Source organism: Aspergillus terreus, genomic scaffold (genome assembly GCF_000149615.1).
Source record: "Aspergillus terreus NIH2624 scaffold_14 genomic scaffold, whole genome shotgun sequence".
Classification (NCBI taxonomy): Eukaryota; Fungi; Ascomycota; class Eurotiomycetes; order Eurotiales; family Aspergillaceae; genus Aspergillus; species Aspergillus terreus.
This window is the reverse complement of record NT_165937.1, coordinates 137,468-159,473: the sequence shown is the minus strand read 5'-3', so window position 1 is coordinate 159,473 and position 22,006 is coordinate 137,468. Positions and strand designations below refer to the sequence as shown.

The following is a 22,006-nucleotide window of genomic DNA, read 5'->3' as shown; positions in this document are numbered from 1 at the left end:
ACTGCGGTGTGGCTTTGCTATCTGGAGACTCCAAGTCGGCTAAATATATTTGTAGCTAAGTAGTTCATTACTGATGTAATCATACACAAATGATGATATATTCATGTATTGAGCGAATTATCCTCTACTCATGAACGGTTTGATTTGGTAGAGCAAATAATGAGCAAATCAATGCATCTTATGCAGGTATTTCTGTCGAGATTAGAAACAAATCCTAGAGGCTAGAATAGGCAGCACCATTCCCGGCCAATCGGCACCCCTAAACGAGGCAAAGTGGAGCGGCAGCCCTAGAGGGCGAGTCTAGGGACGGTAAGTGTCTCTACTATCATGCTTGGCATCAACAATGGAATGTCCCTGGTCTATCATCCCACATACTGAACCCCTAGCCACACCTCCTGACCGCACTGATGAGTTGTCTCGCCAATTCGGAGCCCTCTTGGCGCTCTGTATCCCAGACTAGGCGCCACGGTACCGCTTCACGGCCTCCCCTCCAGACCCCATACGGCCTGAGCATCTCCCGTTGCACAACCATAAGACACGGCGGTAACCCAACTCGGTCGTAATGGGGCGTGATTGCAAGACCCCTACTCCATGTATATCTGTAGCCAGCCCCGGATCCAATCGTCCTGGTGGAGGTGGGGTCGGTCTTCCATCTCGTTGCAGGGCCAAGAGCAGCCAGCGCCAATGTTGCACCCACCGACAGGGCTGATGGCCCAGTATTTCTTCTGCCTGGCTGGACTGCGGGCTCCCTATATAACTCCTGAAATACACGGTCCTCCTTCGTGATCCCGTCGATACCAACCTGCCCCAGATCGTACCATCCACCATGTCGTACCAGCAACCCCCTCAAGGATAGTGAGTTGCCGTTTATCTCGATCGAATCGAATCTCCTCATACTGACAGACAAGTTACCCTCCTCCTGGAGGCCAGTACCCCCCGCCGCAGCCCTATCCGATGCAGTACCAGCAGCCGCCGCCACCCGAGGAAAAGAAGTCCGACCATGGCTGTCTTACCACCTGGTTCATACCCCCAACCCCTTTCGTCGCGACCGATGACTGACGCGGTCCAGTTTGATGACGCTGTGCTGTTGCTTCTTGTGCCAGGAGTGCTGCGAGACCTGTGTTGAATGCGCCGACACGTGCTGCTGTTGAGGCTATCCATACCATTTCTTCGTCCTGTCCTGTTTGCTGTTGGCGTGGTTCACCGGCCTGTACGAATGTCCGGGTCGTGACGAAATCGATGCAGGGGATCTAATCTTCTTCCATGATCGGGGTCTAAATATGTCGGAATGGGGCATGATGAAAAGCGTGGGGTGGCAAGCAGAGATCCTTGTGAACCATGCGATACATCTACCAGGATATCCGCGCTTTATGTTGCCTTGGGAATTGTTCATGGCGTCTATTGGCCCGTTCTAATCACGTATCTATGATTTCCATCTCTTGTGATATCAAATTGCGTTTTGTCAAGATATTTCTATTCAAACTCCCTAACCGCAGCAAATTGTACTTGACATGCAACGTCCACTGCTTCTATCATGCCTGTCTATGAATGCTGTTCTGGCCTTTCATTCGTGGTTCGCCCTTAAGCCCCAGTTAGGTTGTATCCCTCCTGTGTCTTCCCAATCTTCGGTGACTACGGTCCCCAATTAAATGATGAGTCTATTCAAAGCCCCAGATTCCGCAATCTCGCACCCCTGCATAAGATATTCACTGATCTCCCAACTTTCCAATAGCGGAAACCTCCCATATAATCCTTCTAGATATATGGCGAAGACTGGTTTGTTTAACTGATATAAGGTGACGATACTGGACAAATTGCCACACAGGGAAGGTATTAACTGTGGTACTACAGTGGAGTCGTAGGTGAAGAGCTGACATCAGACGGCAGATTCAATCATGTGAAGATCCGTAGAATTGAACTGGTCGAAGAAAGGGATCTCACCGGCCTTCTCATCCCTCATCCATCATCCCAGTCTCGCCATGGCACCCACCAAGGTTTCGAGAAAACCGTCGGAATTGGATTTCTAATCCTTCAACAGGAGATCCCCATACCATGAGCAGCGCCATACACTGCATCCGATTCGTTGCAGAATCGCGCCAATGGACTCATTGGCAAATGCAATGGGTATGAATCTTTCGCTGATGCGGCAGTCTCTGTGGTCTAAGAACCCAAGCCATCACATATACTCAAGGACTGTAGGTACAGCAGGTTTAATTGCATCGACTTGACGCTGACATCACGAGTGAGACATTGCTCTAGGGAGCCAGACGTTCAAAAACGCACCGACCTTTTCAGTGGAGAAACAGGTCAATCGACCATCAGCAGCATGGCGCAAGTTGAACCTCCCACCAGACCTCAGAACCGACCTCTAGCCCAACGCACATACACACAAGGAGAAATGAAGAGCCTCCTCGCAGCTTCAGTAGTATCGACTTTAACGCTGATATCACTAGTGAGACATCGCTCTAGAAATCAAGACGTTCAAAAACGCATCGACGTTTTCAGTGGAGAAACAGGTCAATTGACCATCAGCAGCGTGGCGCTGCAATGCCCCCCTGGAGCAACCAACGCGAGCAACCCCCTCCCCTGTTACCGATGGCCCGTGAAGCCCTTTGGAGATGCCGCCATTTTCAACGAGCAGTGCGTTTTACTGCCAAGGACTCTATAATAGAATTCTAACTAACCGGTCAATAGTTTTCTGCTAGTGTCCCAAGACCGACACCAGCTGTTTTGACGTTCGCCAAATACACCCAAGGCATTCACGCGTATCTGCGCATCACGGTCAGGGCGGACCAGTCTCTGGTGAAGCGGAGATGGGACCTGGTGCAGGGACGTTGGAAGCAGCACATCAGTCAGGTCATGTTCTCTGTCTTTCACTCCCAATGGGGGGGTTTCGGGCCTCGACTACGATCTACAACAAAGTGCCAGACGTGGCTGGGTTGAGAAGGTCCAATGCTCAGCTGCTATTTGTTGGGGAGCTCAAAACTCCCTGGGTTCTTGCTCACTCCTTAAGCAATATCAGTGAGGAGCAAGATCTACGGGACATATTGGGTAAGTCAACCTTTTGGAGTAGCTCTTGAAAAGTTTTGACAGTTATATAGGCCAAATCGCTCAGTATATGCAGGGCACCAATATGGCCTATGGATTTATGTCCAATTACGAGGAGACCATTTTTCTGCGCCAAGTGCCTGGTCCCGCTAATACCTGGCGACTGGAGTACAGCCCAGTCGTCGACCACAGCTCGATAACCACAAACGGGGGAATAACTTTGCGCCAGTGCTTCATGCATCTGGCTTTTCAGCCGCAACACCAAGTCGCCAATCAGATGGCCCAGTGGGTTGAGGAGTACTGATAGGAACTGTACATAATCCTGTAGAAAAACATGATCATTGCCGATATGGATCGAACTCATTGACAAAGACCCCCCGAGGCCTGCTGAGCGAGCTCTTTCCCCGTTTCAAGAACATCCCGTCCCCTTTCCTGCCAATGACACCACCCTGATCTCGATTCCAAACCACCTTGCCGCGGAGAATCGTGTATCGAGGCCAGTTGGTGAACTCAATACCTTCAAATGGGGTGTAGTCAATATCGTGATGCAGCATGGAATTTTCTAGATGGAACGGCGTCATGGCTCTTCCCTTTCCATTAGCGGCAACTTGTTCAGGTGTAGGATAGAAAATGACCAAATCAGCATCGAAACCGGGAGCAATAGTGCCTTTGGTAGACCCGAGCCCATACAGCTTTGCAGGGTTGGAACTAGTCAGTTCCACGAACTTCTGAATAGAAAGACGCCCCGTGAGGACGCCATCGCAAAAGAGACTAGGCATGCGGGTTTCGAGTCCTGGAAGACCATTGGGTATCTTCGTAAAAGTAGAGGTTCCTGCTTTCTTGCCCAATGGGTGATCGAATCTTCAGACATTAGCAATAAAAATAGATCCTAAGGAACGACAAATCTCACTTGGACGGTGCATGATCACTGGACACGACAGTGAACGTGTTATTCACCAGCCCATCCCACATGGCCTGCAGATCCATCGGATCCTCGCGCAAGGCCGGCGAGCAAACACACTTCGCACCCTGGAAGCCTTCTCCCCTCAGCTTCTCACTGGTAAATCGTAGGTAATGGGGACACGTTTCTGCCATGATGGGTAGCAGACGGGTCTGCGCGCGTCGGACATGCGATGCAGCGACCTTGGAAGACATGTGCACAATAAGAATGGGGACATCGGCCAGTTGAGAGAGGGAGATGGCACGGTATGTGGCCTCGTCCTCCGCTATGTTGGGCCGCGCGAGTGCATGCGCGTAAGGCTCTGTACGGCCTCGAGCCTCCAACTTCTCCATCATCCACTCGATCATATCGGCATTTTCGGCATGGATCATGGTGGTCATCCCCAGACGTCTAGTGCCTTCAAAAACGTCCAGCAACTCGCGATCGCGTAGACGCATGGGTTGGTAAGTCATGTACAGTTTAACGGAGCTGATACCCTCTCGCATCATGACGGGGAGCTCCTCGTTCATCACCGTTGGGGTCGGATTGGTGAGGATGAGGTGGAATCCATAGTCCGCATATGCTTTACCCGCAGCCCGACGGTGGTATTCTTCAACCACGGGGAATAGACTGTCATCCGTACGTTTCTGGCTGGCGAATGCAATCACCGTGGTCGTCCCGCCAGCAATGGCCGACCGAGTCCCCGATTCCCAGGTATCACCGGTTGGACTGTTGTCCTGCTGTAGGTGGACATGACTGTCAACGCCTCCGGGGCAAACATACGCCCCTTCAGCATCGAGGGTTGGAGCGGTGGGAAAGAGAGCTGTCAGGCTCTGGCCAAGCAAGACTATTTTCCCCGCGGAAATTGCAATGTCTTGGTCCGGTAGGACGTCCGCGGCGGTTACCTGTTGTTGTTAGTCCTGAGGGAGAAGATGGACATGAGGGTGCATACAATCGTCGCATTGGTGACAATCAACTCGATGCCGCTGGTAATCTGCATGGTGATAAGAAACTCATGCAACAAGAATACTAGGCTTCAATGACCTTTCCGAGGTATACTGGCAATCCTTCGGTATTAATCTACCCCTCACGGAGGAGGTGTTTATCATCCATCGGCCGACCCTGATAAGAATAGTTCGAAAGATAGCCCAATATCGCCAGAGGATGCGATACGGCGGAAGCACCGAAGGCTGCTGTTCTCATTAGTTCATCGTTACTGTCTATCAGGATTCTGTATGGGGATCATGCATCGGATATATCTCCGGCACGATAACCCCGTCGTATATATAGCAATCTACCAATAGAGGATAATCCGCTAGATACCCCCTCATTCCTGCTCGTAACCACGCTATACGCACATCCATAACCATGAGTCGAACAGTTCGGATCGCCGCCGCCCAGATGGGCACCACCAACTCATGGGATAAACGAGAAGGCACTGTTCGGCGCATGCTGGCGCTGCTCAACGACGCCGCCGACAAGGGAGCGCAGGTGGTCCTCTTCCCTGAGACCAGCTTTACAACCTTCTTTCCTCGGTATTTGATTCTCGATGAAAAAGAACTAGACGCCTGGTTTGAACATGGGGACATCCGCACCAACCCCAACACCAAAGCTTTGTTTGATTTCGCCCATGAGCGAGGAGTTGATATTAGCGTCGGTTTTGCCGAAGCGACAGACGACGGCGAACACTACAACACATGTGTATACTATCACGCTGCAACGGGGTCCATCCTTTCTAAGTACCGCAAGATCCACCTGCCCGGCGACGTTGAGCCGTTGCCCGACCCTACTGCGGTGAACCAGCTGGAGAAACGCTATTTCAAGCCTGGGAACCTGGGCTTCAACGCCTTCCGTGTTCCAGGCCTCATCTCCGAAGGTGAAACAGACCCCATCATGGGAATGATGATCTGCAACGACCGCCGGTGGGCGGAGAGCTGGCGGGTGCTCGGATTGCAGGGCGTCGAAGTCGTCCTTTGCGGATACAACACAAACGGGTATGCGCCGCAGTTCTGGGGACTTTCTGCGGATATGGATCCCAAGGAGGCAGAGGAGATGTCCCTCTTCCATCATCGACTGGTCATGCAGTGTCATTCGTACACCAACGCTACGTTCTCTGTTTCCGCCGCTCGTTGCGGCCTGGACGATGGGAAATACCCGTTGATTGCTGGGTCTATGATTGTCGACCCGGAAGGTCGCATCTTGGCGGAAAGCACGACCGTTGCAGATGAAGTCATCATTGCCGACTGTGACCTGCTTCTCTGTCGCCCGGGAAAGCAGCGGACATTTGACTTTGCCCGTCACCGTCGTGTCGAGCACTACGGGCGAATCCTATCCCAGACTGGGGTTATTGAGCCCCCATTGGAGAACACCGCGGCGTCTGACTCGTCTGGCGGACAGGCGAACGGCATGAGCAGTTCACTACCCGTGCAGAAAAAGTATCGGATTCTGCTTGTCAATCCGAACTCGTCCAAGTTCATGACTGACAACTGCCTGAAGACAGTGCAGTCTACTCTGCCTTCTGATGTGGAAGTCCATGGCTTTACTGCCCCGGCTCCCGCGCCTACAGCCGTTGAGGGCCACTTGGATGGAGTGTTGAGCGCCGCTGCAGCCGCCCGAGAAATTCTTCCCCTGTCTGATCGATATGATGCATTCTTGGTGGCCTGCTACAGCGATCATCCTCTCATCCGGGCTCTGAGGGAAGAGTTGACGGCCCCCGTGATTGGCATCATGGAAGCTAGCTTGTACACTGCTCGAATGGTAGGGAACCGGTTCGGGGTTGTGGCCACATCTGCACGGTCGCAGGTTATGCATACGGATGCTGTTCGTAATTATGGCTTGGAGGGATTCTGCGTTGGGGTAAAAAGCTGTGGTCTCGGAGTACTGGAGCTTGAAGGAAAAGAAGAGGGTGCTGTGGTTAAAGCGATGTGTCGTGCGGCGCGTGAGCTGGTGGACAAGGGGGCCGATACACTGACTCTGGGCTGCGCAGGCATGACAACCCTGAAGACTGCCGTGGAGACTGCCGTCGGAAAGGATGTCCAAGTGATCGATGGTGTCATCGCTGGTGTCCACCATCTAGTTGGCATCCTACGCACGGGCTCTCGGACTGCAAAGAAGGGGATGTATATGAGTTCTAGGGTGACCCGTATGGCTCGGGGTCAGGACTATGTGTAGTGCAGTATAATCATGTGAGAGGAATCAATTCGATTCCGTTTCGCCTGCGCTTCCCGGGCAGAACATGAGTGTCGTCTGATACTGGGAATGAAATGGACCTGGTGTTGATATGGGGTGATCTTTCATGAGCTCGAGAGAATGACATCCATTAGTATATACGCAGGTAATGCGTGTATACACCTCAGGACACAACCAAATAACAACAACACAAACTAAACAGAACTTTCCTTTACTGACACCGGCACAGACTTACTATCCAGTGAGTGCTCCACTCCCTCCAGTATCTCGATCTCCTGCTCATCCACCGGGAATGGTTTGATCTTAAACAGCACCCAATACACCACGCTGGATACTAGGATACCAACCAACCAACTGAGGGAATAGAGGTAGCGTGCGCCCTTTGGCACACCGGTCTGTCCACATACTGCGGCCAAACCGGGCATGTTTGGAACGATCCCGCAAATGAACGCGATAAATGCGCGGATATTGAAGCCAGCTGTGAAGCTGTGAGTGCCACGTTCATATAACGAGCGAACTCTGAGCTTGCGTTTCCGACAAACCCAATAGTCCGTGACAATCACACCGGTCAGCGAGCCGAGGAATAGGGAGTATCCTCCGAGGAATGCCGAAAACGACGCGGCGCTATAGTTGTCAGCACCGGATTATCTTGGAAAGGGGCAAAGACGTACGAGTGCTGGATATACCACGGCATCGAGAGAATACTCAGGAAGGCGCAAATGAATGCACCTCGCCGGCTATCGATGTATTTTGGAAACCACAACGATATATCGTTGGAGAAAGAAACACTGTTGGCCGAGATGTTGGTGCCAACACATGCAACAAACCAGCAAAGCGCCGTGAAGAATTGAGCCGCTCGGTTCTCCCAGAGAAGAGCCACCTCCAAAGGGTTCCAAGTCCTCTTCCCATAGATGATCTCGGTGGCGCTGGTGACTGTGGCGCCCAGGACACCACAGAGGGACACTAATATCACCAGTCCGATCGGCTGACTCCAAAAAATTTCCCGAGGCTTCTTGGCGTATCGAGTAAAGTCGGGCATGTCTAGACTAGTTAGACGGAGACGGCGATATCTGCCGGGAAACATACTGAGCGCCAGAGTCGCTTTTGGTCCAATCGTACTTGTGACGCATTGAAAGAAAACCACCACTACCGGTGTGCCATCGCTAATAACACTCGGTTTCGAAAATATCGGACCGAAACCATGAGCTGTGCCGTCAGTCTCTAGCCAACTGAGATCAATTAGGGGAAGTGCATACCACCGGCCACGGCCCAGGCGAAAAGAACAATCCCAAAGATGGGCATAACGCACATCTTGACGATGAAGAGGTAGCGGAGGCTAGAAACTTTCAGATATAGCAGGGGTAGGTGTATGATGATGGCGAGGAAAAAACAGAGCAGCTCCGACGATGATACCGGAGAACCGGCTGGTAACTTGTCGGGAAGATGCTGGAACGAGGGCCATATGGCTGAAATCATCACCGATACACATTGGCCGGCCTGGTAGGTCTGGGTTCCAAACCAGATGATGGCGACGATGCCTCGGACTGAGCAGGTTAGCCTAGGGCGATAAATGTTGAGCTATGCAGCGCACCAAATACAGCGAATAGACTCCCCCGTAACCCATAGCTGGCCCGGGTTAAGATTGGGAAATTGATGCCATAGATAGCACCCACATAACTGATGAGAGTGAGCACGCATTCGCTGTTCGACATCGTGTACGCCATACCCGTCAAGAATTACCGGAACACAGACCAAGATGTGGCCTATGACCACAGCAGCGATGGCGAGTCCGGCATTCAGTCCTTTACTAACCGACGTGGATGTTACTTCATGGAGAGAATTGATTAGCATTGACAGTGGGGACCGGGATAGGCCATGAACCACGTACCTTGATACATGCTGATACTAAACGCCTCGGCTATCCAAAATCCTGTCAACGAGGGCCATCTCCAAGTACGCTTGGGAGAGTCCCGCGGGACTGGATCGAGATCTGCATTAGACTGTACGCCGTTTGACAGCGAGGCGTCTCCTGCTTTCACCTGCAATCTTTCGCGAAGTCCCATGGTAAGAAGAGTGGTGAACGAGCCCAAGCTATCAGCAGATGGGACATATTTTATTGTATGTCTCTTATCATCGCTGCGGAGAGATACATATCTCTGCCACTCGGTTTTCTGTGCAACGCCATTCTTGGCCCGATAAGACGCGCATCGGCCGACACGAGTCTGATAACAGCTTTATTTCCGCATCCAATCACATTCCATCTACACATTCTGGTGCATCTGGAAACCTGGCGATTGTTGGAAGATGGAGAGTCAAAGCTCCTTCAGACCAGAGACTCCGAACCAGAAGTCTGTAGACTACTTACAAGACTGCTTACAATGTTGTGCTAGGACGCAAGTGAGAGATGACACGGCCTTCGACTAGATGCTTGAAGGATAAGTAGAGTCTTTTTAAGCCTCAAACGTACCACTACCATACATAGTTGAGAGACGGAAGCGCTTTGGTTAGGTGAACGGGAGACTCCCCCTTTTGTTATGGACGAGGAGGACCAACATCATACCAAGAATCCAGGTTGCCAAGGAAATTGGCGGAGAATGGGGTCTGGGCGGAACTGGATTAATGCAGAGCCATGGAGAAGCCTAAAGATGGTTTCTTGAATTGGATCTATATTCCAATTTCCTTGAAACTCAATGTTCATCTTATTTCTAATATGAATTGATGTCAATTGCTTTGGCACATCGGCATTTGATCTCAAAAAGGTCTCTCATTCAAGGAAAAGAAAAGTCACCCATCGACTATTTCCAAATCACGCCATACTCTCCATTATGTACAAGCTATCACGGAAAGAAACGCCCGTAGAACCAACTATATATCAGATGAAATGATGTAGCACCATTGCAGTTAGCAAAAAGGCTACCGCAACCGTCAGAACCAGCCCAGCTATTTTAAGATTCCTCAGCATGCTCCATCCAGTTGCCTCCCGCCCTGGATTGGGGAGATAACTAAGCGTCACCGCGTCGTGAACCACATTCGAAATCAAGTCAGCCGGGATATCCTTGAGAATCGGCGGAAGGTAGCGGCCCATGATGATATGTATGAGTCCCTGACGGGAATGCAATCGCGCCAGGTACGCCGAGAGGTAACAAACATGTGACACTCTTTTCACATGCTTTGTCTGGTACGCATGGAGGATGTCGTGCAAGTGCTGTCGTGATGGTTTGGCGGATCCCATTTTGTTGGTCATGGCGTGAAGGAAGTTGGCTAGCTCGGCTGCATCTTCGATGGCAAGGTTGGCGCCCTGTCCGAGGTTGGGGGTCATCTGGGAAGAATCAATCAGCGCATCTTCTCGGTATGCAGAGCGTCTGGGTGAATTTTACCTTGTGTATGCTATCGCCAATGCAGACCATTCGACCGGAGTGCCAGGGACGGACTATGCCTTCCTCCAATGGAGTCACGGCAAACGTTTCCCGGTTCGCCCAGACGTGGCGGAAGTGCACCGTATCGCGAAGCCAGACATTTCCCAGTCGCTCACACACATCGACAGCGTCCTGTTTGGAGAAAGACGGGTGATAGGGGTATGTGTATTTCCGGTCAAGCTTTTGAACAATGAACCAGTATACCTGTCCTCCCAGGCCTTGGTATGTCATGATTGTGAAGCCATCGTGAAAGCAGGCCACTTGCTCTCCAATGTCGAGTCCGGGCACGGCCGATGAAATTCCAAAGACGCATAAGAATTCTACCGTCAATCCTTTTAAAGGCGTCAGAATAATCTAATGAGCGTGCATATGTTGGGTTTGTAGGTATACCTTTCTGCTCCTGCGATGAGATTCTCCCAAGGTAAGGGGAATTCGAGAAAGACCACATCTCCGACCGCACTTGACTGTGAACCCCATCTGCACCCACAACTAGATCTCCCTCATATGTGACTCCAGACTTTGTAGTCACACGCACTCGATCCTTTAGATCTTCCAGTTTGGCTACTTGTTGGCCCGTACGGATGTGTGAATTATCCTGAAAAGAGTGGTAGAGGACTCCGATAAGTTCTTGTCTGCTGAGAAAGGCCAAAGGATACCCGTATCTATGGAATATAAATATTAGAGTACTCATCAACCTCAACTGGAGAACAGATCGTATAATACCTTTCCTTCACTGTGACTGGATAGTCACTAGCAAGCACATATCCGTCTGGATAGGCTATGTGAGCACGCGTGAGTGGTTCAATCAGTTTCTCAATGCGACTGAAGAGGCCCAACTGGTCGAGAATTTTTGCGCCGTTTGGTAGAACCCCAATCGAAGCACCAACCTGGGCGGTAATATCCGTATGCTTTTCAAGAACGATATTGGAGATTCCGGCGGCATTCAGACAATGAGAGAGGGTGAGGCCCGATATGGAGCCTCCAACAATAATGACCTTGAACTTTGACTCCATGTTGTTGACTGTCTGCATGCATTAGACAAAGAAATGACGGAAGACAGTGCTACTCTTTAACATGTGTAAGAATCGCGCGTCCTTCAGCTCCAGCAGACAAAGGTATAGACAAGACCTAATCGCTCTGTGGAGAACGCAGTGTAACTTCAGGGGAGCTACGACTGGGCTGATATTACGGAGTAATTGTTTGACGCCACCTTATCGTATTACAAGTATTCTATACATTTTATCTTCAGTGCATATGATCCATATAATGGGTTTTGTCCTAGTACCCGGTCTAGTGCATCGATTAGGTTTCCTTTTCCGGCAACTACACAAATAGGGAGGTCGATCAAGCCCAGTTATCTGAGTTCGGACCCGACCCACCGCCATGCATACGTGGAGAACACCTGTAACCTAATCTGGCGGGCCTATTGACTCGGGATCCTCTGTTCGGTCCGATTGTGGCTCGCGGCTGCATACAGAGCTCCACGGTGGGCGATTCAAGACCCATCATCTTTCGATTTTTGTTTTGACAGATGCGATGTACCTTCTGAATGTAAACTTTCATTTCGTACAGTTTGGGGGTTTGTCCCATTCAACCCCGGCCGGTTGCTAATACAGTCAAGTTTGGGAGCACTGTCGTCTTATCGTCACTTCACCTATAGGGAGTTTAGATCTGATGCTGCAGGCTCCACCGACTATTACGAGGCGAACTCTTATCTGCGTAGATGGAGATGATTGGGCCAACAGAAATAGGATCTCTCTTCAGCTTGGAGTAGAATAAATGATCTGCACTGCCAACATTCTAGCTTTCCAATCCGATGCTTGCCATATCGGGAATATGCAGCTATCATGCATCTGTTTGTGCCTGAGCAAATAACTGGTCCATCTTGGACCATTCAAGACAGTCCCTGTGTTACAAATTAGTGGAATCACTGATGGCGGCAAGAAATGCAGTCGTATACAAGGCATGAATCTTTCGAATTACAGGATTTATATTGAATAATTTATAAGCAGTCGAACTTTGATATCTAGGCATGTATGTGAGTTTCAGCATTTGCTCGAAGGGGTAAATAAATATCTTTGATTTGAACTTCCGGGCGTCGTTAGTCCTGAATATCCAAAAAGCTATGGTGGGGACGAGTTTGTTAGCATGAGAATAGGGGCCAGGGTCAGCGGCCCATCTAGCTGACTTGTCACATAGATGTATACGGCTACCCCCAACTGAAGGCCAACATGATCTGCAGCCCCAAATATGCTGCAGCTGGAGGACGGTTACCCAAAAAAAGGAAATGAAAATGAAAAAAACAAAGTTGAGACTAGTAGGCCTAAGAACAGGGGCCAAGGCCGATCTGACTTGCCGCTGGGAAAATGCAAGCGTGTGTACCTGTAGTTACTCCGTGGCAACACCTCTGTGATTGCTAATGAAAAAAACAAACGTCATCTTGGATTATTTAACAAAAAAAAAAAGAGTAATATTAAATAAAGTAAAGAATAATTAATTACTATTTAAACTTCGACCCGAATTACGTGATGTTAATAACTCTTGAACATGGACTAGCAATTACCCAGTGGGTTGTCTAGGTACCTTACTCCGTACAAGATATCATCTAAAAAGATTCTTTTTGAGGAACAGCAGTCAAGCCAGCTTAAATGGTCATACAAACATGTTGGACATAATAAAGCCTACCCTTCGACGGCTTTTATTTGCCACGTACCAAACGATAACTTTCAACACTGTTGACTCCATCAAGATCGAGAACGACCCACGCGTTCAATATCATACGACGCAAATCAATGGCAAAACATACGGTAGAGACCAACCCTGGAGCCAGATTTTTTCAATCATAGAATTGCTAACTTGAATGCATAGGCTATCTTTTGGCAGAGCCGGAGGGAGGATATAAGAATACTATCCTTCTGGTAAGTATAGGCGTGATTGAAAAAGCATACATCGTCATATCTAACGAATGATAGATTCACGGGTTCCCCAATCTCTCAATATCATGGCGTCGGCAAATCCCAACACTACTTTCCATGGGATTCCGTGTTATATGCCCTGACTGTATTGGATATGGGGCGTCGGTGAGTAGTCATACCCCGTCTTTTACCGAGTGGCCATACCCTGGCAGTACTGACTGAATGTAGGACGCCCCCAAAGACACTCTCGCTCCGTATAGCATGAAAAGTCATGCCGACGACTTCAAGGAGCTAATAAGAAGCCTCTCATGTGAAAAGGTCATCGTTGGTGGGTTTGATTGGTATGTTTGTTTATACCCTTGGAAAGAAATCCAAAGCGAAGCATCTACATCATATTGTGTAGACTGAAGGCTAACTCCAGTGCCACAGGGGAGCACTTCTTGCCTACAGGCTAGCTCTTTGGCACCCCGAGGTGGTATCTCATTTGTTCACTCTCTGCGTTCCCCATGTTGGAATCCCCACAGAATGGGTTGATCCTGAGACAAGAGTGAAGAAAGACCCGTCTTTAGCATACACCCTTCAATTCATAAGCGGGGACGTTGAGAAGCATTCTCAGACCAGTGATGGGGTGAAGCACGTCTTGAACGCCCTCTACGGTGGGCAGCTGCCTAATGGGGACTTTGGTACCTCCTTGGAGGGCCTGAAATTTGACTTGATTCCGCATTTAGAACGATCGATATTACTCGACAAGGGTGAGCTCGAGTTTTATGTGGATCAGTTCTCGAAATCCGGCCTAGCCGGTCCTTGTAAGTACATTCCGTGGTCTCGGAAGAATGATGAAAAGCTCAGGACTGATACCTAGAAAGTGAACTTCTATCGGTGCGGCCAGCAAAACCATGAGGATGACCAGGTACTCCTCCAGCAGAGGGGTCAGGATGAAAAGATTCACTGCCCAACCATGTTCATCTGGCCGTCGAACGACCTCATTATTACCCGTGAGATGGCGGAGTCAATGGCGAAGTTTGTTCCGGATCTGACCTTTAAGGAGATCACCGGGGCGAGTCATTTTGCGATGTGGGAGAGGCCGGCGGAGGTGAACAAAATCCTCAGGGATTGGCTGGCTTGCAAATGATTCTGGTCTGCTCCGTAATATACGGACATTTTCTCTGTCTCAAATTAGTCATGGGGCCTATGGCTGTTACTTTCGTGGGAGACGCCCAGCGTTCCTGACAGTACACCCAAGCATCCCGAAATTCCCGCTGTTCATCCCCTATGGTCAGGGATGATAATGTTCAATGATCGACAACGATATTTCCTCTAACAAAGGTCTCCGTACACTCCCGCAGAGTATATCACGATCATTATCTAAACCCCGTAAACAGGCGCCTACAATACATGATCAAACACGCCGCTCTTTTAAACTTTCTCTATAATGGCTTCCCAGGGATAGAAGATATATATAGTACATACTGTACTTCCAGGGTAGTCCACTGGTAAGAAGCCTCAAGGTGTAGGATTTGCAGATCATTCATCGACTTGACACGACCTTGCGCTGATCCAACCACCTAGTGGGTCAATGTCACAATTGACAACAATGGTAGACTGTGGGGGGGTGGTGCATGAGTAGCTGAAGATCCGATGATCGCAATATGCAGGGTAGGAGATTATTGTGATTGATCTTGCAATGACTACGGCGAATTAGGGGTATCTACGGAGTAGAGGTAGTTTGCAGGAGGCCCCACGATAGCCCGCAGGAACCTGTACAGTGGGAACCAGCCAAACGAAACCTGCAGGTTTGCCCATTTGCCTTCCAATTCTCCAAGATCCCAAAATCCACCGACCTCAGTCGTTTTATAAAGGATTTCTAGACCAAGGCAGACTTAAATAGAACAAACCCCGATGCTTTAAGGTGTTAAACCTCAATGTATGATTAGTAGAATCAGGGGATAACTAAGTTAGGTAATCGCCACGCACTAGTGATTAAAGCCTGTACTATAGTTTGTTTCGTCGACAACACGGCCCAACAAACTTCCAATGAACCAACATGTGGGTTCCAGCCGGCTAGTTGAGGAATGACCCGCTCGGCACTTTGGGTTCGGGGAGGAAACCATAAGTATAAGCGCAAGGCTGAAGCTTAAAACGATCGACGGATGACGTGGAGCCTGCAGCTGCTCGACAGGGGAAATGCATCGGGTCCAGACAAAATAAGGATTGACAGATGGGCGACTCTTACGAATTTTTTTGGATGGTGGTGTGTGGCTGTTCTTAGTTGATGAGTTATTTGTCTTCTTCATTATGATCACAATCAAGATAGCCCATCCGCTCTCCTTTTCCCTATCTGGTTTGATTATGCCACGGGTCTCTTTTCACCTTCAAAATCTCCGTCATCGCGTTGCAATATGTTTTCTCGCGCCCACATCAGCTGTACCGCAGCACCGCATGGCCCACAGAACACAACTCGTATAAACAGATTAAGGGCGAACGAAGTCCAGTCCACCTTTTCCACGCGTCTCCACTTTTCACGAAAGAAGTGCTCCACTGCCCAGAGGAGGACCGACACACTCGCAACAGCGTAATCCCATTGCAAAAGCCAAAACACCCCTTCCTCAACGGAGTCCGTCCGCGTACCGGACCAAGGGAGCACGGGGAGCATGAGCCGAAAGGGGTGTATATCTGCCGAAAGAGCACGACCGAAATGAGTAGGAAATATCACCGAAGCAGCTGCCACAGTGTAGACCCCGAGGTGGGATACAGAGGCACAAGTCAATGCGAATCGGTAGAGAGACCCATGATGTGATTTCCGATGGGGGCGTTCCTGAGCTGCAGTTCGAAGTGGGCCCAGAATTTGGATGACAGTGGACACCAGAACAGGCCATAGCTGTATGACGACAATAAGATACTGTTTTGTATCGTATGTCATCCATGACGGACTAGGGAGTAGGAGGGTCAGGGCTGGAAGAACGCCACCCAACATAAGTGAAACAGGAATTGTGATCTGGCTGAAGTGAAGGGTGCTTCCCGCGATGGGCACGTTTGAATGCGGTCCCATAAAAAGGTCCCAGGCTGTATACATGGGAAAGAAAACGCCTGGCCCGATGATTTGAGCAATAACCGCTAGCAAACATGTCCTATTGAGGTTAATGCATATTCATGGCATCGGGGGAGAGGACACTGTACCTCCATGCTGCCTGCAGTGGGGTCGATCGTTGGGCTGACTGCAGGAAGAAAAGGATCCACGCGGGAATTATGGCCGTAAAAAAGAGCAGAACACAGTAGAGGGAATGGGCCGACAAAGTACCCCGGCTCAGCGGCCAGAAACCTATCACAACTTCAATGCAGAAGTTATCCACAGCCTGGATACCAGTATAGGTAAAACGCAGAGGGACATTGTCTTCCCCAGGCAGCATGCCTGCAGCTTTGACTCGTTCCAATGAATCAACAGCGCCATTGTGAAGGAAAAAGTGGTACATGGCGTAAATCGCGAAGAGCGGCAAGGAAAGAAGAATGTGTCTTGGACTAACCCCCATATTGTTATCTGACTTGAATATGAAGGAGAATTATGCACAATTGGCTTTATAGGTATTTCCGACACGAGGATATTTGGGCTCTCGTGGCAACTATATACTCCGAGAAAGGACCTTCCCAAGTACCCTCGAAACATATATGAAAAGGTCCTAATGCACTAAATTCTGCTCCGAGGACCCATTCAGCTGGATACATCGGCTAAAGAGAAGATGCTTGCTTGAAAAAAATTAAAAGAGGTGTAGAGTACTTGCTATCCACATATTACTAATGGAAAAGATAAATGATTTTGGTAAACTAGAAATTCTTAATTATTTTAGTTTCTTAGTATGATTTAGTAAATCTGTTGAATGGGTCCGCAGATAAGGGGAGTGATGCCAACATTCTTCACGACTGATTGCCATTCTTTTTCCTCTTCAGTAACTTCTACAAGCGCAAGACAGCATCCTCTCCATCAGTCATGGGCCTGTCACTATTCTCAAAAGCTATTCTTATCTGTTTTGCCCAAAGCGTGCCTCCCTCACTACTGCTTCTCCTGACCCCCAAACGCTCTTATATTCGTCCCATTTATCTAATATTTTCCTTATGCTTTGCCTATGAGTTCTTTCTCGTCTCGAAGGGTATCTCAGTCAGCCCTGTCCGTTACAGTAAGGCCGGGTCCCAAATTTTCGTTGCTGTAATCCAGGCTACAAATGTCCTGGTCATCAATCCTCTGGATCGCGATGATCTTGTGCGCGGAGGCATCGTCACAAATTCAGAATCAATATTTGCCCAAACCTGGCATACCTCGACTAGTGTCTTCTTCGCTCTACGTGGCATCAACACAGCCTGGAGAGTGAAGAATATCCCAGAGCATCCAAAGTTCCTGACCGAGCAAGCAAAGCCTAGAATCCCCCGGACATCCTTCCTTGTTCGGCAGGCATTCATTCTAGCCTGGGAATACTTGGTCCTGGATGTGCTATATTTCCTCTCTCTCCAGGATGACTCGCCACAAGTCCCGTTAGCGGACTTCAAGTACTTCAATGTCGGTGCTGCTGCATGGGGACAGCGTGTCGCCGTGTCATTGATTACATGGTTTTGGGTGGCGCGAGTGTTGATCGATTCGATATACCGCGCCGGCGCGTTGGTCGCTGTTGGACTGTGTGGCGACGCACCTGAAGACTGGCCGCCATTATTTGGAAGCATGTGGGATGCGTATACCTTGCGCAATTTCTGGGGGTAAGTCTACCTGCTGTGTTACCTTGCCAGTGTACTTACAGTGACAGGAAATTCTGGCACCAATTTCTCCGCTGGCCATTCACCTCGATGAGCAACTACATCACGAGGGACCTTCTGGGACTGCCGCGGCCATCCATTATAGAACGTTACACCAATGTTCTCATCGTTTTTCTCCTATCTGGGTGGATCCATGTGATGACGGATTCCATGCAGGGAGTTCCGCCAAGTGACTCCGGCGCTATGGTTTTCTTCCCTTTGTTTACACTGGGGTTCATGATCGAGGATGGAGTCCAGCATATTTGGAAAACTTGGAAAGTCTCAGGTGAAAGCGGCAAATCATCCACGGGCCCAAGGCTTTGGCAAAGAGTTCTAGGCCTTGTGTGGGTTATGACGTGGATATCTGTCACTTCACCCCGGTACCTCGTCCCCACACAGCTGCAACCAAAAGAAAACAGGTGGATGGTTCCGATTAGTGTTGTGCAGTGGATTGGTGTTCCTGCAGGGTTGGCTGGGATTGTGGCGGGAGGGTTGGGGGTGATGTTTGGATTTGGTACGGAGATATGAGTTGACAGTGTGTATGTTGATTTGCGTTAAGATATTGGAGGAATAAAACCATGCGAAGGATATTTCAGGACTTTAAGTCGATTATCATTGGCCAGCCAATGTCTTTGCTGTCGTCCAGAGTATGCTGTCCTCCCTGAGGCTTCCTTCAGCATCTTTTTTATTCGGTTTTTCCTACAGTGGAAAGGAATTTGTCTTTTGACTATCATTAGCTCAGAGAGCTCATGGAGCTACTGCTACTGCGAAATTGACATAAAAGACCAAATCAGGCCAGCCTAGTCTAGATCTTCGACTTCCCCAACTTTTTGGCCTCGGCTTGGTAAAGCTTCACCAACTGCCTCACCGACAGGTCTAACAGGACATCCTCAGAGCCACCCGGAATACGAGCGCCAGGAACCTCGCGGTAAATCGCTATCATAGTCAGTATTGATCAAAATCCAAAAGAATTAGTCCACGTACCTTCCACCAGTTCACCCTGTCCGCTCTGCGTGAAACCAGCACCACCGAACAGCAGCACAGCGCACTGAGCACACTCGTTCAGCACCATCGCCGCCTTGGCCTTGGCCATGGCCGTCACACCTCCCAGCTGCCGATCAGCTTCTTCCTTGCTGAGATGGCACATCTGGTAGAGGAGCTGTTCCATAAAGGCCCACATAGTCTCCAGCTCCGCGCCGGCCTTGGCCAACCGGTGACGCACCACGGGCTGGTCCATCAGGCTCTTTCCAAACGCCTCGCGCTTCAGGCAGTAGGCGAACGCAGAGGAGAGGGCCACACGGGCTTGTCGGGTCACTCCAACAGCGATGGTCAACCGCTCGTGGTTGAAGTTGGTCATGATGAGACGCATGCCCTCGCCCTCCCGGCCGATGAGGTTCTCCACGGGAACCTTCACGTCGTCAAGCTCAATATAGGTAGTCCCGCCCGTCTTCTGGCCGGCGACCGTGAGACGGCGCATGTTGACTCCGGGGTACCCCTTCAGAGGGACCAGGAGGACCGACAGGCCGGCGGCACCGGGGCCGCCGGTGCGAACGGCCATCGTGGCATAATCGGACCAGATACCGTTGGTGATCCTAGGGAGAGTTAAATGGATCCGGGAGAACGAGCGAAATGTCTGCATACCATTTCTTCTCGCCGTTGATAATGTAGTGCTTGCCGTCGGGCGACTTGACGGCGGTGGTGGAGATGTTGGCGACATCCGAGCCCGCGCCCGGTTCTGTGATGGCGATGCATGCGCGCTTCTTGCCGGTCAGGAGGTCGGGAAGGTAGCGCTCTTGCAGCTGGGGACTACCGAACTTGATAATGGGGGGAAGGCCGTAGCAAAATCCGGGGTTGATTCCGGCGGCGCTGGAAAGACCCGAGCGGGCCATCTGAGAATAGTCAGGAAAGAGGATCCATTTGGTCTTTGGAAATGGGAAAGGCAACCTACCTCATCCATGTAGATTCCGGTGTGCAGATAATCCCATTCTTCGACCTTCACTCCGAGGATATCGTTGATGCCCAGGCGCTTCAGCCAGTCGACGGGCAATGGAGCAGGCAAGTTAGGGACCAGCATGTTATGCTCGCAGAACTTCTGGAAGACTGAGTCCGGGACTTGGCCCTGCTTCTCATATTCGTGCGCATTGCTCAGGAGGTGTTCCCAGACGAAAGCACGACAGCGTTTTTGGAATTGGAGATGAGAGTCGGAGTAGTAGGGGGAGGGGAGACCGCGGAGGTAAGGAGGTTCGGAAAAGGGGACGGGGTTGGCTTCGTTGGTGGCCATGGTGAAAGGATAGACGTATGGGCAGCAACTAGTAGCAGACTATTCAGGGAATAAGGCTATATCATTGTATTTATGAGTATGGTCGAGATGTACGGAGTATGAGTGACGGGGTGAGTTCTGTGATGTTGCTGTTCTCCCCGCATGGAGCGTTTTGGACCGAGGGTGACGGGCCGAGGCACATACCGTACTCCTAGTCTCTCCTCCAATCACATGGTTTCTGGAGCTCCTAAAATCGATGCTAGTCAGCGGGAAAATAATAACAAAATTCATAGAGATTAACAAGACTTATGAGATCAGATCCGAGTGAAAATATGGCGAGCCGGTATAAGGACCTTACTTGTAGTCAAGAAGTATAGGCAGTCCTCAACCAGCTAACTATAACTATACAACTTGGCTCATCGTCTAAATCCGCCTTAATTGTCAAGCTGACTTCTGTGCTCCTTAATGTGGACTGGCATGTTAAGTCTGTGAATTGCGAGCAGTAATGAATAACTCCCAAGGATGATGAAGTCTTTGGATTCGATGGGAAACCGACTTGGTGTGGGAGGCCGGCTATGGACTCCACCCAGCAAACTCAGTGGTTCACCAGGAAACCCTTCAGACTAGCGGATCTGGTAGCCTATTCTTCGAAGTGAAGCCTTGTGCCAATAAAGACAGCAATCCCAGCCCACTCGCTTTCCTCTGCATGGTCCACGCTGGTTCATACACCTTCATTTTCACTACTACGACTGACTCCCCCATCCATCATGCACCTGGAACTCAATGAGGCTGATCGCGACTGGCAAGACCAGAACCGCGCATCTCGCCGTAGGCTAGCCAATCTCCGGGAAGAGACATGGGGCTGGGTTGTCTACCGTACCACGTACAAATCCAATGCAATGTTCCAGAGGGCAATCGACATCATTAGCTCCTGATTAAGTGGACAGTTTACCGTGATCTCTACGACACGTTCGGCGTACCAAACCCTGATCCCACGCCAAAGAACCAGCTGTGGGCACGTCACTATCTGACGGTTGTAGAGGATTTAACAGTCCTCGACGGGGCCTCGGTTGATGCAGTACGTTCGCATTTCGAGTCGTGGGTGGAACAACGAAATATGCGGGATCGATGGAATAAGTACCGTGTTTGCATGGTGATTAATGATGAGATTCTTGAACCTCTTCTGAACAATGTCCCGCTGGCGGATGCACACGCGGATATGCACGGAGAAGATTGTACGGAAGAGATGACGGAGTGGTATGTGAAGGTTGTTGAGGCATTTCCTGATCTTGATCAAGGCGAACCAGACTATAAAGGGTGGATGAATTGCTCTGTCTATGCGATGGTCGACCTTTGGGACTCTATGGATGACGGGGCTTATATGGGGACCTCGTTCGGTGCGGTGTTTGAGGGAGTTTATTGTGGGTAAGATTTGTTACTAGCATACGCTGTCTGGTGATCA

General features: G+C 50.0%; 10 protein-coding genes across 10 annotated transcripts; 4 read left to right on the top strand and 6 right to left on the bottom strand.

Annotated features, from left to right (window-relative positions):
- Positions 1-382: 382 nt before the first annotated feature.
- On the bottom strand, positions 383-895 carry ATEG_09063 (uncharacterized protein; the record flags this gene model as incomplete). The annotated part of the gene is made up of 1 exon (XM_001217684.1): positions 383-895. The coding sequence occupies one exon, from the start codon at positions 893-895 to the stop codon at positions 383-385; it is 513 nt and encodes a 170-aa protein (XP_001217685.1).
- Positions 896-3,386: 2,491 nt separating this feature from the next.
- ATEG_09062 (hydantoinase/dihydropyrimidinase family protein) lies at positions 3,387-4,988 on the bottom strand (the record flags this gene model as incomplete). The annotated part of the gene is made up of 3 exons (XM_001217683.1): positions 3,387-3,909; positions 3,959-4,893; positions 4,941-4,988. The coding sequence occupies 3 exons, from the start codon at positions 4,986-4,988 to the stop codon at positions 3,387-3,389; spliced, it is 1,506 nt and encodes a 501-aa protein (XP_001217684.1).
- Positions 4,989-5,356: 368 nt separating this feature from the next.
- Positions 5,357-7,159, top strand: ATEG_09061 (uncharacterized protein; the record flags this gene model as incomplete). Its single annotated transcript, XM_001217682.1, has 1 exon — positions 5,357-7,159. The coding sequence occupies one exon, from the start codon at positions 5,357-5,359 to the stop codon at positions 7,157-7,159; it is 1,803 nt and encodes a 600-aa protein (XP_001217683.1).
- Positions 7,160-7,745: 586 nt separating this feature from the next.
- On the bottom strand, positions 7,746-9,075 carry ATEG_09060 (uncharacterized protein; the record flags this gene model as incomplete). The annotated part of the gene is made up of 5 exons (XM_001217681.1): positions 7,746-8,218; positions 8,264-8,383; positions 8,434-8,721; positions 8,851-9,003; positions 9,066-9,075. 5 exons carry the CDS (start codon positions 9,073-9,075, stop codon positions 7,746-7,748), a joined length of 1,044 nt encoding a protein of 347 aa, XP_001217682.1.
- Positions 9,076-10,049: 974 nt separating this feature from the next.
- On the bottom strand, positions 10,050-11,606 carry ATEG_09059 (FAD-dependent oxidoreductase; the record flags this gene model as incomplete). Its single annotated transcript, XM_001217680.1, has 4 exons — positions 10,050-10,496; positions 10,555-10,925; positions 10,984-11,255; positions 11,317-11,606. The coding sequence occupies 4 exons, from the start codon at positions 11,604-11,606 to the stop codon at positions 10,050-10,052; spliced, it is 1,380 nt and encodes a 459-aa protein (XP_001217681.1).
- A 1,649-nt stretch (positions 11,607-13,255) lies between these two features.
- ATEG_09058 (alpha/beta fold hydrolase) lies at positions 13,256-14,640 on the top strand (the record flags this gene model as incomplete). The annotated part of the gene is made up of 6 exons (XM_001217679.1): positions 13,256-13,400; positions 13,462-13,511; positions 13,566-13,673; positions 13,737-13,849; positions 13,938-14,314; positions 14,375-14,640. 6 exons carry the CDS (start codon positions 13,256-13,258, stop codon positions 14,638-14,640), a joined length of 1,059 nt encoding a protein of 352 aa, XP_001217680.1.
- Positions 14,641-15,855: 1,215 nt separating this feature from the next.
- Positions 15,856-16,978, bottom strand: ATEG_09057 (uncharacterized protein; the record flags this gene model as incomplete). The annotated part of the gene is made up of 2 exons (XM_001217678.1): positions 15,856-16,636; positions 16,686-16,978. 2 exons carry the CDS (start codon positions 16,976-16,978, stop codon positions 15,856-15,858), a joined length of 1,074 nt encoding a protein of 357 aa, XP_001217679.1.
- Positions 16,979-17,490: 512 nt separating this feature from the next.
- ATEG_09056 (wax synthase family protein) lies at positions 17,491-18,812 on the top strand (the record flags this gene model as incomplete). The annotated part of the gene is made up of 2 exons (XM_001217677.1): positions 17,491-18,248; positions 18,296-18,812. 2 exons carry the CDS (start codon positions 17,491-17,493, stop codon positions 18,810-18,812), a joined length of 1,275 nt encoding a protein of 424 aa, XP_001217678.1.
- Positions 18,813-19,089: 277 nt separating this feature from the next.
- Positions 19,090-20,565, bottom strand: ATEG_09055 (acyl-CoA dehydrogenase family protein; the record flags this gene model as incomplete). The annotated part of the gene is made up of 4 exons (XM_001217676.1): positions 19,090-19,220; positions 19,269-19,876; positions 19,926-20,173; positions 20,233-20,565. 4 exons carry the CDS (start codon positions 20,563-20,565, stop codon positions 19,090-19,092), a joined length of 1,320 nt encoding a protein of 439 aa, XP_001217677.1.
- Positions 20,566-21,311: 746 nt separating this feature from the next.
- On the top strand, positions 21,312-21,973 carry ATEG_09054 (uncharacterized protein; the record flags this gene model as incomplete). Its single annotated transcript, XM_001217675.1, has 2 exons — positions 21,312-21,372; positions 21,492-21,973. 2 exons carry the CDS (start codon positions 21,312-21,314, stop codon positions 21,971-21,973), a joined length of 543 nt encoding a protein of 180 aa, XP_001217676.1.
- Positions 21,974-22,006: the final 33 nt, after the last annotated feature.